We start from the raw sequence: 15545 nt of genomic DNA, 5'->3' as shown, positions 1-15545 counted from the left end.
AGATTGCTAAAAAATTAGTTTAGTAATTAATTAAAAATAATTTAGTAATTAGATTGGTAAAAGTAACATTAGATGGCTAAAACAATTTTTTGTATACATTTAAAATATTTACTAAATTTGATAATTAAAAAATTTTGATATTTAATTGAATATTATATTTAGATGTTTATTACAGTAATTAATAGTTAAATAAATTTGGTATTTAAGTGAATGATGTATTTAGATGTTTATTATAGCAATTGATAATTAAAAAAAATTGGTATTTTATTGAATGATGTATTTATTAAAATTTATATGATATTTATTAGTCATTTGTTTGATTATAATATTATTTTTTATTTGTTATAGTTGAATATTTTAATGAAGATATGTAGTGAAAATGTCATAGAGATTCGACAAAGTTTAACGTTGGCTGTCGAAAGCCTAACACAACCCTCTCCTTTTATCCGGGCTTTGGACCGGCTAAGAATAACAAAGCTACCCTAGGCAGGATTTAGGTGGTTTGGGCATGTAGAGAGAAGACCGGTAGACTCTGTAGTGAGGAGAGTAGACCAGATGGAGAGAAGACAAACAATTCGAGGCAGAGGAAGACCCAAAAAGACTATAAGAGAGGTTATCAAAAAGGATCTCGAAATTAATGGTTTGGATAGAAGTATGGTACTTGATAGAACATTATGGCGGAAGTTGATCCATGTAGCCGACCCCACCTAGTGGGATAAGGCGTAGTTGTTGTTGTTGTTGTTGTTGTATGTAGTGAAAATGTATTTTGTGATTACATGATGTACAATATTTTTTTTAATTTTGTACAGAGCTATATTTGTGTCCATAACAAATGAGGTAATTGTATAATTTTTTTAAGTTGTATTTTGTTTATCGTTGAATTTGTTAAATATTTTATTAAGATGGATGAAAAATAATGGAGGTATGATAGTATCATGTCTGAAGAAATTGATATGAATGTTGAAAATAAGGAAGATGCTGGCATGAAAGTAGAACATGTTGATTGCTCTGATGCCTTTAATACTTCTCGGGTATTTGTCTAATTTGTTGGTACAATAATTATATTACATAAATGTTCATTGATCTCAGACCTGCTTTGAATTGTGTTATAATTGTTTGTTACCCGTGATGAAGTTTTACATTGGGTTCTATTGGTGACTCATGAAATTGGATTTGTTGTCGTGATAATGAGATCGAACACAAATACTGGTGTTAGAGGAGGGACCTCATTTCTGTTAATAGCTTGCGAAAGGAGTGGTGAGTATAGACCTAAGAAGACTGATTTGGTTAGAACATGCATTGGCAGTAGAAAATGTCGATGCCCATTTAAGTTGCATGCGAAGCCAATTTTGGGAGAAGAATGATGGATGGGGAAGTTAATTTGTGGGACTCACAATCATGAAATGGCAAAGTCATTTGTTGGGCATCCATATGTGGGTCGACTAACTAAAGATGAGAAGATTGTTGTTGTTGATATGACGAAGTCCTTGGTGCAGCAAAGAAATATTCTTTTGATGTTCAAGGAGCACAATGCTAACAGTTATACAACAATCAAACAAATTTATAATGCCAGAAATGCTTACCGTTCTTCCAAGAAAGGGAGTAACATCGAAATGCAACAGCTCATGATGCTGCTTGACCGAGATCAATATATTCACTGACATAGGATGAAGGATGAAAATATTGTACACGACTTGTAATAAAGTCATCCTGATGCAATCAAATTAACCGATTCTTGTAATTTGTTTTTTTTTTATTGATAGTACCTACAAAATAAATAGGTACAAACTATCGTTGCTTGATATTGTTAGTGTTACACCAACAGAAATGACATTCTCTGCTACTTTTGCTTACATGGAAGGAGAACGTCTTAATAATGTTGTTTGGGCTTTACAGCGGTTTCAGGGTCTTTTCATGAAAGTTGATGCACTCCCTAGGGTTATTGTTACCAATAGAGATTTATCTTTGATGAATGCAGTGAAAACTGTATTCCCAGATGCTACAAACTTGTTGTGTCAGTTTCACATCGACAAGAATGTGAAGGCAAAGTGCAAAACTTTGGTTGCTAAAAAAAATGGATGGAATTGATGGAGGCTTGGGAGAGTTTAGTTGACTGTCCATGTGAGAGTTATTTTGATGTGTACCTTAAAAACTTTAAAATGGCTTGCTCTTCATGGCCTATGTTTGTGAACTATGTGTGCCAAACATGGGTGATTCCGCACAAAGAAAACTTTTTTAAAGCATGGACTAACAAAGTGATGCATCTAGGAAACACAACTACTAACAGGTATAAATATTATTTTTTGTTTGTGTTGATTTGTTTAAATGTTGACTTAAATGAAAATGTTGCGGTTGTTTATACGTTGTTGTATATTTCAATTGTGGTTACTGTGCAATAGCTGCCTTATTAGGTATGGGTAAAGAATCGTGGTCATTGGTGCGCAACCATCTGCATAAAGAACTCATAAGTTGGTCGGAAGAGTATATCAACCTGCTTGGTGGCATAGGGAGATTTGAGGAATTAAAGCGTTCCCTACTTGCTGACGAATTATCTATGGTGCGTAAGTTTATTGTTATGTCACTTTTTCTTAAAATAACATTTAAGTAACCGTTATTTGTTGTCTGTTACATGTAAGTTACCATAGAAAAGTGGATGAATATTACGGATATTGGATATGTCATTGCTTCACAATACAACGTGATTGTTGTTTCTCTTTTACGAAAACAAAGCATGACATTTTTCCCTCTTTAAAGTCAATCACCACCAGATTCTTTTGTGCATCGCGTAATATGCATTGGTCATGTGTATGAGAATCATTTTGTTTAGGTAATTGCATAATTATTATGTTAGTATAAATATTGACAATGTTGTTGGTTATCTTACATTGAATTTGTTTGTCATTATGTAACAGGTTTTTTTACGAGACCATTGTCCTTTACCACCATTGGCGTTGTTGTGGAATACACATTGTCATTATTAGGCAAAGCAGTGGCCCACCTCATACATAGGTAGAATGCAGCATTACACAAATTTGTCCAAGCTGAAAATCAAATTTGTTGATTTAGGTGAAGAATGAACATAAAATATGTTATTTCCACTAACGTTTCTATAAATAATTATTTTGTCTTCCATTTTGTTACGTTATGCGTATTAAAAAGTTAGGACGTAAATAAGTACTTTGAAAATAATAAACATATGGTTTCATTAGCTAATGGACACCAATTTAAACATTACATTAACTTACAACATAGTTGAAACAAACAGAAAATGCATCAAAAACTACAATTAACTAATACTAATTTTGCATTGAATCATGTTGCGACCAAGACATATCATCTTCCATTTTGGTTATCAGTTTACTAAAAGCAACTAAAATTTTTATTGGGCCAAATCGTTTCCAGTAGTTAGACTGTACTAAGATCTTCAGCATGTCATCGTCAGTTTTCAGCTCAATTATTTCAAATTTGATATCTTTTTCTGAATACTCAGAATGACCTGGCTATCGAAAAAAAAATCGTCTTACCGTTTATGATTCATGAATACCATAAGGGGGAATCCCTTGAGGTACAACTTGCTTGATCACATCCTTGAGTCTGTCAATGCTACATCCCGAAGGAATATCAAATCTTTTTGGAGTTTTTCCTGTGAATGAGTAACGCACAAAGTCATCTTGGCGTGACATGTTCTACCTCCCGTTATAATATAGCAAGACATCATGAGTAGGAGTCATAGTGACATAAAGTAAGTTTAATATATCATTCGGTGTTCTACCAATGGTACATAATAACTCAATCAGGCCAACACACGAGTATTGATCATTACACATTAACATTGTGTTAACATCATCATCATTTTTCAATTGCATAGATTGAAAGGCAAATTGGTTACCTACATCTGCGAATGGTTGTCGGTAGTAAATTTCATCCAAATATTGATTGTTAGTTAGTTGAAGGGTATTGTGCATTTTTCTTTTTAGTGTTTCAAAACCACAATCATTAGGTACTCAATTGGGTATCGGAGTGGAACTTTGGAAATAAACACTAGATTCATTGTGAATAATCGATCCATTTGGAAAACTAAAAGTTAATCTGGAGTTGACAATGGTCTGACTGCTCGTTTTTCCCAAAAATTTCATAGTTTCGAGATTGCAAATTGGTTTCTAAAGGTAGATTGGGTGAGAATGTGTGATTGTTGAGAGTTTTTTGTGGTATTTATAGATGTTTTGATGTGAACCTGACTAGGAGTGGATCGTTTGATACAGGCTACGGAGATTTGGATGACACCACTTCCAGTGAAGGAAGATAAGTCAGGGTAGATGCCACTTCCGATGAAGGAAGATAAGTCAGGGTAGACGCCACAAGGATTACCTTGATAAGTCTAAGATTGGTTCAACAAGGAACCCAGAGAGAAGCTTTCACCAAATTTTATGAAAATGATTACTATAGGCATAATGGATTCTTGTTTAAAGCAAATAAATTGTGTGTGCCTAAGTGTTCCATTAGAGAGTTGCTTGTGAGTGAATCACATGAGGGGGAGGTTGATGGGACACTTTGGGATTCAAAAGACCCTGGAAATTCTGCAAGAGCATTTCTTTTGGCCTCGTATGAGGCGTGATGTGCATAAGTTTTGTGGTCATTGCATTGTGTGTAAACAAGCTAAATCTATGGTTAAACCTCATGGATTGTATACTCCTTTGTCTGTTCCTGAATATCCTTGGACTGAAATATCTATGGACTTTGTTTTGGGGCTGCCCAAAACCAAGAATGGAAAGGATTCTGTGTTTGTTGTTGTTGACAGGTTTTCTATGATGTCACACTTCATCCCTTGCAAGAAAGTGGATGACGCTTGTCATGTGGCTGATTTGTTTTTCAAAGAAATAGTGCGGCTTCATGGATTACCGAGGAGCATTGTTAGTGATAGGGATGCAAAATTCCTTAGTCACTTTTGGAGGACCTTGTGGGGTAAGATTGGTACTAAATTGTTGTTTTCTACTACTTGTCACCCACAAACTGATGGTCAAACTGAGGTAGTCAATAGGACTTTAGGTACACTGCTTAGGACTGTTTTAAAGAAAAATCTTAAATCTTGGGAAGCATGTTTGCCTTATGTTGAGTTTGCTTATAATCGGGTTGTCCATAGCGCAACTAATTGTTCACCATTTGAGATAGTGTATGGATTTAATCCTTTGACTCCTCTTGATTTGTTGCCTATGCCTAACATTGCTATGTTTAAGCATAAGGATGCATAGGCTAAAGCTGAGTATGTGAAGAAGCTGCATGAGCAAGTGAAGGCTTAAATTGAAAAGAAAAATGCGAGCTATGCAAGGCAAGCCAACAAAAGCAAAAAGAAAGTCGTGCTTGAACCAGGTGATTAGGTTTGGGTACACCTGAGGAAGGAGAGGTTCCCAGAACACAAGAAGTCCAAGCTTCAACCTAGAGGAGACGGACCATTCCAAGTGTTGGAGAAGATCAACGACAATGCCTACAAGATTGACTTGCCTAGTGAGTATAATGTAAGTGCCACTTTCAATGTGTCTGATCTATCTCTTTTTGATGCAGATGGAGGAGCCTTGGATTTGAGGACAAATCCTTTTCAAGAAGGAGGGAGTGATGAGGACACAACTAAGGACAAGGACCATGAAGCACTTGAAAGGCCCATGACCAGAGGCAGACTTAAACAGGCCCAACACGTCATAGAGACAAGGCTGGTCATTTGTATAGCTGCCATTGATGATGATTGAAGGCCCAAGTGGAGAAAGATGAAGGCTTAGAGGCAGAGGCACTACCAAGACTATTAATTGTTATTGAAGACCCAAACTAATTTAAAGGCCCAAGTTAAATATGTTTTTAGTTATAATTTTTATTTATTGTAATTTTGGCCCAAGTTGTTTAGAAGGCCCATGTCTATTTTTATCTTTTTGTTCAGATACACTATAAGTATTGGTTTTTGTTTTCAATAAAAAACTTTTGGCATTTGATAAAATTTGGTGAGAGTTTCTCTATGAGTTCCTTGTTGAACCAATCTCAGACTTATCAAGCTAATCCTTGTGGCGTCTATCTTGATTTATCTTCCTTCACTGGAAGTGGCGTCATTCAAATCTCCGTAGCCTGTATCAAATGATCCGCTCCTACTCAGGTTCACATCATGTTCAATTAGACTGCTTGTGTTATTTTTTTTTTAAAAAAAATAAACACGTGCCACTTCCTATGTGTTATCAAGTACAACAATGTTGTTTCATGCTTTAATGTTGCATCAGACATGCATTGTTACTAAAATAACTTAGTAGTCATTACTATGTCAGTATGTAGGTGCAATATTCATTTTTTAAAACAGACGCATGCAATTCACAGTGTGTTGTCAAGTTTGAAAATGATTTATGATGCTTAAATGTTGCAAAAAACATACATTCGTAATTTGTTAAAGATGAATTAATTTATTCCTCAATTCAACATTAACGACTAATTAACGATAAACGGATAACAAAAATTTGTATAAAATAAATTAAAAACGTGTCCATAAGTATCACACCAAAATTATAAATTAACCAAATGTTAATGTTAATAAATAAATTATCCAAAAAAATTAAAATTAACATATATAAGGAAAAAAAACTTCAATGATCGTTTGTACGCCGCATACGTCTCGACCTATGATCTACAATTGGTTGACCAATGTAACTTCTTGTGATGCTCATACATTTTTCAACAACGGTATAGACTTCTGTTCCTTTAGTCAGGATCCTCAGGTTCAGTAACCTCTCTAATTTATCAACAATTACTACATAACCATCCTAGTAAGTGAAAAAAGCAAACATAAAAATTGTTAGTAGTAAAATAGAAACAAAACAACAAACACAAAATACGAAAAACAAATATTACCACTGCATGTTGAGGATGATGCACATCAACGTTTGCTTCATCAGGTGTCACTGCCACCACCAGTTGCTGAGTCACATCTGGTTCAACAAATCTGTCATATTACTGAACTGGCGAAACTCTAGGAGGATCTCCTAGTTGTGCCGGAGACATAAACGGATGCAAAATCATGTAGAACCACTCCATGTAATCTGACGAACATTGGTCATGCACTACACAAATTTTCCCTAGAGGTGCAATATAGTCATTGAACTGCATCCATCTAGCATCCATTTCTTCAACAAAAGTCGAAGGCGCGGTAAGATGTGGCAGAATGGTCTGGATGTACCTAAACTTTCGTACAACCCTCTTCGGTCGGTAAATGACTGCCAAGGGAACCCATCTGAGATGGTTGGTAAACAAGGAGATGACTTCAAATTCTCTAAATGAACGGTGGTCACCATATGGAATCCAACACACAACATCAGGGGTCAGTCTGTCTAACCGCCTACGATACGTCAACACTGGTAGTGCCTTGCCAGAGGTCTATCGGCATGCACGCGATCTCCGTTTGTCATAGTCCTCGATAGCTAGGGCGGAACCAACAAATAGGAAATGCTCGTAGATCCAATACTAAAGATATTTTGCAAACATATTTGTTAAAATAAGCGACAACATATAATAACCAATGCCAATGAAAAAATGTTTTATTGACATGTGAACTAACCTGTAACAGAGTAATATATCCTGCAAGCTGTCTCGTCGTGCTCTTTGACGCCTCATTCAAATTATCATACATATGCACAAGTGTAGTAGCGCCCCAAGCGTACGTCCCACTCTACGTCAAGTCACACAACACATCCAAGAATACCATGTGCACGTGTGTGACACTCTTGTTAACAAAGAGTGTGCATCCAGGCAGATGCAACAAATACGCTCATGTTGATCCAACGACATGCCTCGATTTTCGTCTGATACATGTCTCGCAGCCAGGATAGTCGAACATAAGAGCCATGACATTGAAGTGTCTCAGCTCGTGCCTATGTAGCACTGACCTCAAGTAATTCCACCAACATATCGACAATGTCATCGACATGAAGTTGCTCGAAGCTATGGAACACCTCTACAATAGGCAAATGTAGCAACGACGCACTTTATGTGTATTCTGATAGACAATTCTATAGAGAGTGTGACATATATGTCACGGTTGACTTCATCTTTGGTGATGCTACTGTGGTGTTCTAAAATTGTAACATTTATGCAAGAAACCCTCCAAACAAAGTTAACAGTCTTGATAGTTTGATCAATCCAACGGATTAGTTGGAATGGCGTGGTAACTTTGCATTAAGTACTTTGTATTGTGGAGAATACATGAATACGGGACCTGGTTCCTCAACGGCAAATCGTGTAGTGCTTCTGAAGCCTCTAAATTCACACTTGGTAATTTCATTGTTGGAAATGTACTCCTGGTTGCCTGCCACCAATGTGCTTTTTACCTCTTGTATTTAAATTTTATTATTTGTCATCTCTTGATTATTTGATTAATTAGTTTCATTTCTTTTGTTGTTTACTTATTTTGGTATAATTTATGAATGTTGTCCAAGCAAATACAATTTGAAGGCATTTTTTGGGGATAGATAAATATCATTTAATTGGATTAGTTTAATTTTTTTATGTACTATGTACAGTATAGTCTTTTATTTTGTTGAAGAGAAATTGAAAAGAATAAAAGAGAAATATTTAAATTAAAGTTAGTTGGCTAGTAAGAAGAAAAAAAAATAATATTAGATTAAAATATATTAGTATATTATAAAAAGTAGAAAACATTGATGAATTTTTTAAAAAAAAAAAACGCGCGCAACTTGTACCTGTCTGCACTTTATAATGCAAGTCTCGAAAATGTATTACAATTCTGCGCTCATCTACTCAATTTTTCTTGGGTGAATAGTCATTTTTGTCCCCCAATGTGTAATTTGTTGACAAATGTATCCCTGAAAGATGAAAATACAAAATTTAGTTCCTGGAAGTATAAAAAGAGCGACAAATATATCCTGCTGTTAACTTTCGTCCGTCACCATTAATAAAGTCGCTTATGTGACACAGAATGTATTAGTTTGAGCATTATTGTATTTTTTATTTAAATTTATTTGGGTTCTTTATTTGTTAGTAACTGTTTTTCATTTCATTCATGTTATGTATAATAAGTGTTGTCTTGAGTGGAAGCACATAAGGTTTATCCACGTGATTCTTTCATATTTGAGTTATATATATACATTTTATTGATTAAGGAAAAAGATTTATAATTTCACTTTAGTTCTATCTAGTTTAAATTTTTCTGAGACTTTCTTTTTTTTAAAAATAGTTGATTATATTATTTTTAAAAAATAAATAAATAAATAAATTTGGTCATGCGACTGGTTGTGTTTTTTCTACTCGAAACACTTGACATATTAATTTCAATCTAAATATTAGAGTACTTAAGTTGGAATTGGGATATAGAATAATTTTAAAGATTAAAAGTGAAAAATTTAGTAGAAATTTGATAAAATTATAAAATATAAGAAAGTTTTTTTAACAGTAAAGAATAAGGTTTCACGAGAAAATCAAAATAATAATAATATATATATTAAAAGACAATTCAAAAATATATTGCATAAGTACTAAACAAATAGCAGTAAATTACAAATAAATAATAATAATAATAATAATAATAATAATAATAAATTACAATCTATTATTAACGTTTGGATATATTTGTCATACTTTTTATACTTTCAGGGATTAAATTTTGTATTTTCATCTTTCAGGGAGTCATTTGTCAGCGGAGTCAGAAGACGAAAAGTCAAAAAAATATTATGACAAGTATGACCCTATGCTGACAATCCACGTTGACAATCATTTCAGTGACAAATTTGTCCTTCTGTGTCACGTAGGCGACTTTATTAACAGTGACATAAGGAAGTTAACGACATGATATATTTGTCGCACTTTTTACACTTTCAGGAACTAAATTTTGTATTTTCATTTTTCAATGGCACATTTGTCAGCAAATTACACATTGAGGGACAAAAGTGACTATTTACCCATTTTTTCTCCATGCTTCTTCGCTTTTCACTCCTATCAAACCACACACATATCCCAATATCCTTTTAATTTTGTGCTAGCTCTTTTACCCTCTCTCCTTATCTTCTGTGCAACCAAACAAATGTTAAGTGATAGAATTTGAAGTGTTGATCCAATAAAAAAAATTAGAAGTGTTGATATCATTGTGTCCTAATAACATCACCACACCCAACACTTCTTTTTGAGTTCTTAAATGGTCCCACTTGTATACATTATTCACTTTTACATTTTTCAATTTAAACAACTTAGAATACTTCACTTGTCCAACCCAACACCTCCAAAAAGTTACTTAAATTAAATGGATCCCACCAATAACCCCACATCTTTATCTAGGATATCCTCCAACAATTGATTCTTATTAAGAACTAATCATAAATTGATAAGAACTTCTAAAATATTAGTAACTTTGAAGATGGTCTAAAAGGTGGAAGGTATGTTAGCAAAATTTCATAAAAGTCTAATGAGAGGAGTTCAAGCGTAGTACAAATCAGAAGGTATTTAGAAATTAGTGCATACATTGGAATTTCCGATATAGATCCTCAGAAGAGACAAGTAAATAGTAAATACTACCATGTGTTTTGTCGTTGAACAATTACCAAGTATTGTATTGTTGTGTGCAACTGAGAGGATAAACACTAGGGAGATTTACCCATGAGCCATGAATAATCATATAAGTGAACCTGACACCACACCTTAATCCAAAACCTTAAGGCTCAGGTTTATGAGTCTTGTCTTCACTTATATGGTTCTCAACCTTCTCATTCTTATACGAGTATTCAATGGTTGCACTTAGAGCTTAACCGTGGTTGTCCCGATTCGTCTAGTGATTACCGTCAACATACTCTAATACCTTACACCACCACAACACCTCTGGGATCCACTGTCTGTTGCCATTTTACTCGTTTAAGCCGATCACCAAGTCGAACCATCGACTTAATACCAATTGTTAGGAAATTGATGGGGATAAATACCGGGGAGATTTACACCAATGAGCCATGAACAACCATCTAAGTAGACCTGACACCACACATTAACTCAAAACCTTAAGACTCTGGTTTATGGGTCCTGCCTTCACTTATATGATGCTCAATCTTCTCATTTTTATATGATGTGAGACTTCACTTCACACTTATACTCCAACATGCATTAACATATACCTCATTATAATAAAGATTTTAATAATGTAATAAGTAATAGGATAAAATATGTTTGGTCCTATAAAATTTTAAAAAATATAGTTTGGTCATCATAATATTTTTTTTTATTAATTTGATTCCTATAAGAATAAAACATATTTTTTATGGTCCTTAATGGTAACTATGTTAGATGGTTCTCTTACGTGACTAATGAACTTAATTACTTTATCTCTTTACCTTTTCAAGCACACTCAAAAGACACCAGAATCCAGTATTGTTTTATCTTCCATCCTAATCTCATCAAAAAGTGCGAGAAAATCGTATAGGAAGTGATGAAAAATTATAGATTTTGGAGGGTTTTAGGTGCAAAAAATAGTATAATTCATTTTGAAAAATTTTAATCATTACAAATTGTTTAATTCATTTGTAATCATATAACATATGTAAGTCTATTAATCATGTCAGAATAATGTTTAATGGAATTATCATGAAGGATCATAAAAATTGTTGAAAATATAATTTTTTTTGTAAGGACCAAATTAATATTTTTTAAATTTTAATACACTTCAAATATATTTTACCTTAAATAATATAATGAATAATAAAATTATAGAAAGAAAATTGGAGGGTAAATAAGTTGTAAGAGAGGCGGAGTTAATGTTGAAAATAACCTTTGTGTTAGTAAAGTCTTTGAACCTATTAAAACTTTAGGAAAAATTTTAAAAAAATTCTTAGACACCCAATAAAAAGTGTTTGTTGACCAGGTGTTGGTAATTTGTGTATTTAAATATCTTCGCTCAAAACCTTGTGGGTGCACCCCATTTTGCAAGCATGTTAACTAAATCACAGGAGGCATTTATACTTGTAGTTGTAATACACTAACACTTATACCGCACCCAATGCAAGTACTACATTTGTCGCAATCCCATCTTCTCTTTTCTCTGTTAGAAACTAGACTAGAAACTCATCTCCATACTTCGTAACATTTTCCCTCCATGGCTCTCTCAGACACTTCCACTCCCACCAGGTAAAGTTCTCACCTTTTCCCCTCCCTCTTGTTTGGTAATGCACAATTTTTCTCTTCTGTTAAAAAAAGACCAAGTTTTTACTTCTTTTTTTTTTTTTGGGTTTAAACAGTCTGCTGATCAAGAACACTAAGAATATAAAAATCATGCATGCCTCTTTATTTGGACAAAAAAATTACATAGCTTGCTGCGGACGCCACTAAGGTCCAGATTATATATTTATTTGGACTAAAAAATTTATATAGCTCGTTTATGTCAACTTGAACCTATATGGGTTGTTCATATCAATTTCTTTGTGTTCCATGAAGATCTTACACCATACCCGTTTAGACTTAAATGTTACCATATCATGCTTGAAAATCTTGGTGCTTCTATATAAAAATTCTGCTTGTTGAAAACAGTCCTGTTTTAAAGGCCATCCATTCTTGGTTTAACTTATTTTAAAGACAATTAATTTTTTGAGAAACTTTTTGTTCCTCATTTTGAAAAAGTGGGGTAAGCCTTTTGATAATGTTGTTACTTGTTGTTGAAGATGGTAAGAGAGATTTCAATGAGGCTTTTATTGTCGTTGTCTAAAAAAGTGTTTGTTTTTAAACATAATAGATTTTCAGACTAATTCTTTAAACTATGGATCCTAATGGGCTGGTACACACCCTGGCTTCCTTACTGGATTTAAGATTCTAATTGTCAGAGCATCATGCTGCATAACATAACCAAGAAACACAATCAAGATATGGATCCTAATAGTATTTTTTTTCATAGTAAATCTTTTTATTTTGCCTTGTTGGAGTTTAAAAAACCGTTCTTTTACTTTTGTTGTTGAACTCATGCGACAATTGTGTTGAATCACAATGAGTTTATGTTAAGCACTACTTGTTAGACCATGATCATGATATTTATTTAACATATTTAGCTCAATTCCTAAGTGGTGAATGAAGCCTGCAACTTTTAACCCTTGTGTAAAAAGAGTATTTTGTGATCACCTTTACACTAGTTGGCTGAAATTTGGACAATGGAAGTGACTTGAGTAGTAGGGTTGGATGGACGTAGTTTTCAGCAGTTGACACTTGACACTGTCTTGTGTTATTGCAGTTGTCAGGAAGAAAAAGGGAGTGACTGTGACTCTCCAATTGAAAGCAATGTTTGTGATGATTTGAGTTTGACAAAGGAGAGAACTTTTGATCTTAAACCAGTGTCACCTAATTCTTCTGGTCAAGGTTTGCCATATGCACCTGAAGGGTGGCCTAATCCTAGTGATGTATGGGGCTGGAAAGTATTGAAAAGGACCTCCAATGCTGGACATTTTTGTGATAGACACCTTTATCTTCCAAAGTCTCTTCAGATATCTTCTCACAAGAGACAGAGCTTCAGAACCAAGCGTGATGTTGAGCGATACATTGAATCAAATTTTCCTAACATGGGAATTGAAGCATTCTTTGGTTTATTTAGCTGGAAGATCCCCGCTACCAAGAAAACTCCCCGAAAAGGTTAGCTTAAAATTACAGTTTTGCAATTTTCTTTTCAACCTTGTGTTTCTATTTTCTCATCCATTTTTGTCTAGTTTTTTTGTTTTTAATTATTTGCATTTTGGCATTGTCTTGATTTGTGGTAGTTTATAAAGTCTTCCAATTTTGTTCCTGCACAAATAACCTTCTACTTGTCTTGGTTTGCTTAGTATTGAGTCGATGCTTTTCCTCCATGATTGTCATGATCCCCTAAATTGTTCAACATTTACTCCCACCAACATGGTTGGAGACCTTTATTATTTGTTGATGGCCTCTCTTGCTTATACTTCTCCTTGTATGGGGGTGATTAATAGACTAATAGGATGCTATGCTAGTGGTAACTTATATTTTGTATATTTCTTCTGTTTATTTTTTATGTGTGGTGGGTCAGTTGTCTTTCTGAATAGCTTGGAAATGGAAGGTGATGAGATGAATATTTTAGTCCTGAAATGAGCAAATCAAGACTATTTTTGGTCTCAAGTTTGTGAAATAAGTTGGGATCCTCTTATCTATTACTGAGGAACTTGACTTCTAGCTCTAATATCCTTGCAACTTTTGTTGTCCCTTCTTCGTTTTATATATTGCTTATGTTTGTTTATTCGATATATTTCTTATTATTTGATATATATATATATATATGGCCTTCTAACTCTACAATCTTTGCCCATTACCCCTCCAGTGAAGTCACTGGAGACTGAAGAAGCTGGCAATGCCACAGAACAGATTGGCACCAAGTTAAAACGGAAAATACAAATCTGCAGTCAACCAACTCGGAAATCTTCCAAACTACTTCATCTTCGTCCACATATAGTGCCTGATCAGGATGCAAATATTGTCATTGATTTATGCGATCAGGACGACGAAGAGGCAAGAGTTGATTCAACTGAGAATTCAAAAGGCATCTCAGATTCTGAAGAAGGATCTGCTATGCAGACAGCGGTAGAGAAAGATCCCAAAGCAATCAATGTTCTGGAGAATCTTGATACCTTGGAGAATTCACCGGATCATGCCACTCTAGATAATGAAATTATACAGTATTGCAAGAAAAAGCTTTCTTTCCTTCTTGATGTAGACTTCCCTTCTCTTCTCTCTTGTAATGATGTTGTGGTAGAAGTTGCGACACTTGCATCACAAATTCGCAAAGATCCTACACTCAGTGTTGAGCAACTGGCACAGGTAAAGTTGGTGGAACAACTTCCATTAGTCAGTGAGGCCTTTCTTGAGGCCAAGGGGGACATTGAAGAGGCAGACAAATTCTTAGGTGTCTTGGAGGCAAAGAAACGTAAAGTTCTTAGTCTGAAAAATGACTACAAGGAAAAAGTAGCTCAGAGAGAGTCCGAAATGGATAGAAACACTTTGGCAATCCAAGAAATTGATGATCAAATCCGGCAACTTCAATCAAAACGGAGCGAATTATCTGCTGCTCTAGAAAGCATGCAAAAGGGTAAAGTTGAGCTGACTTCTGGGGAAGCAGGTGTTGCCAACTCAATTCTATCCCTTGTTGGGGAGATTAATCATGGATTATCTGAAAAATCAAAATGGGAGATGAAGAAAGCCAACTCTGCCCGGCGTGTAGCTGAGATACAAAAAAAGTTCATCAATATAAGAGGGCTAAAATTTTAATCAAACTATTGCACAGGTTCTCATTTTGATAAAAAGCTCTTTCTGGATAACTAGCTATGAGACTGATCTGTCTATATTTCTAACTAATGGGACTACATCTATGTAAGTTGTGCCAAATCATGTGGCCTTTGACTGTGACAATCGCCGGATTTGTGTTAAAATATACAAATTAATTGTTCTGCAGACACCTTTATTTTATTTTTAAAGGTTGTTGGGTTTTATACCAAGTGTTTATTGATCTCCAGTGAAATACAGATTCATTTAATTTGCTCTCCCGT

At 34.4% G+C, this 15545-nt stretch overlaps 1 protein-coding gene across 1 annotated transcript; it reads left to right on the top strand.

The window, feature by feature from the left end:
- The first annotated feature begins 11938 nt into the window (after positions 1-11938).
- On the top strand, positions 11939-15537 carry LOC100810820 (uncharacterized). Its single transcript, XM_003516401.5, has 3 exons — positions 11939-12141; positions 13232-13626; positions 14324-15537. The coding sequence occupies exons 1-3, from the start codon at positions 12110-12112 to the stop codon at positions 15265-15267; spliced, it is 1371 nt and encodes a 456-aa protein (XP_003516449.1). The 5' UTR covers positions 11939-12109; the 3' UTR covers positions 15268-15537.
- Positions 15538-15545: the final 8 nt, after the last annotated feature.

The sequence above is a fragment of the Glycine max genome, chromosome 1 (genome assembly GCF_000004515.6).
Source record: "Glycine max cultivar Williams 82 chromosome 1, Glycine_max_v4.0, whole genome shotgun sequence".
Taxonomy (NCBI): Eukaryota; Viridiplantae; Streptophyta; class Magnoliopsida; order Fabales; family Fabaceae; genus Glycine; species Glycine max.
This window is presented reverse-complemented; position numbering and strand designations above follow the sequence as displayed.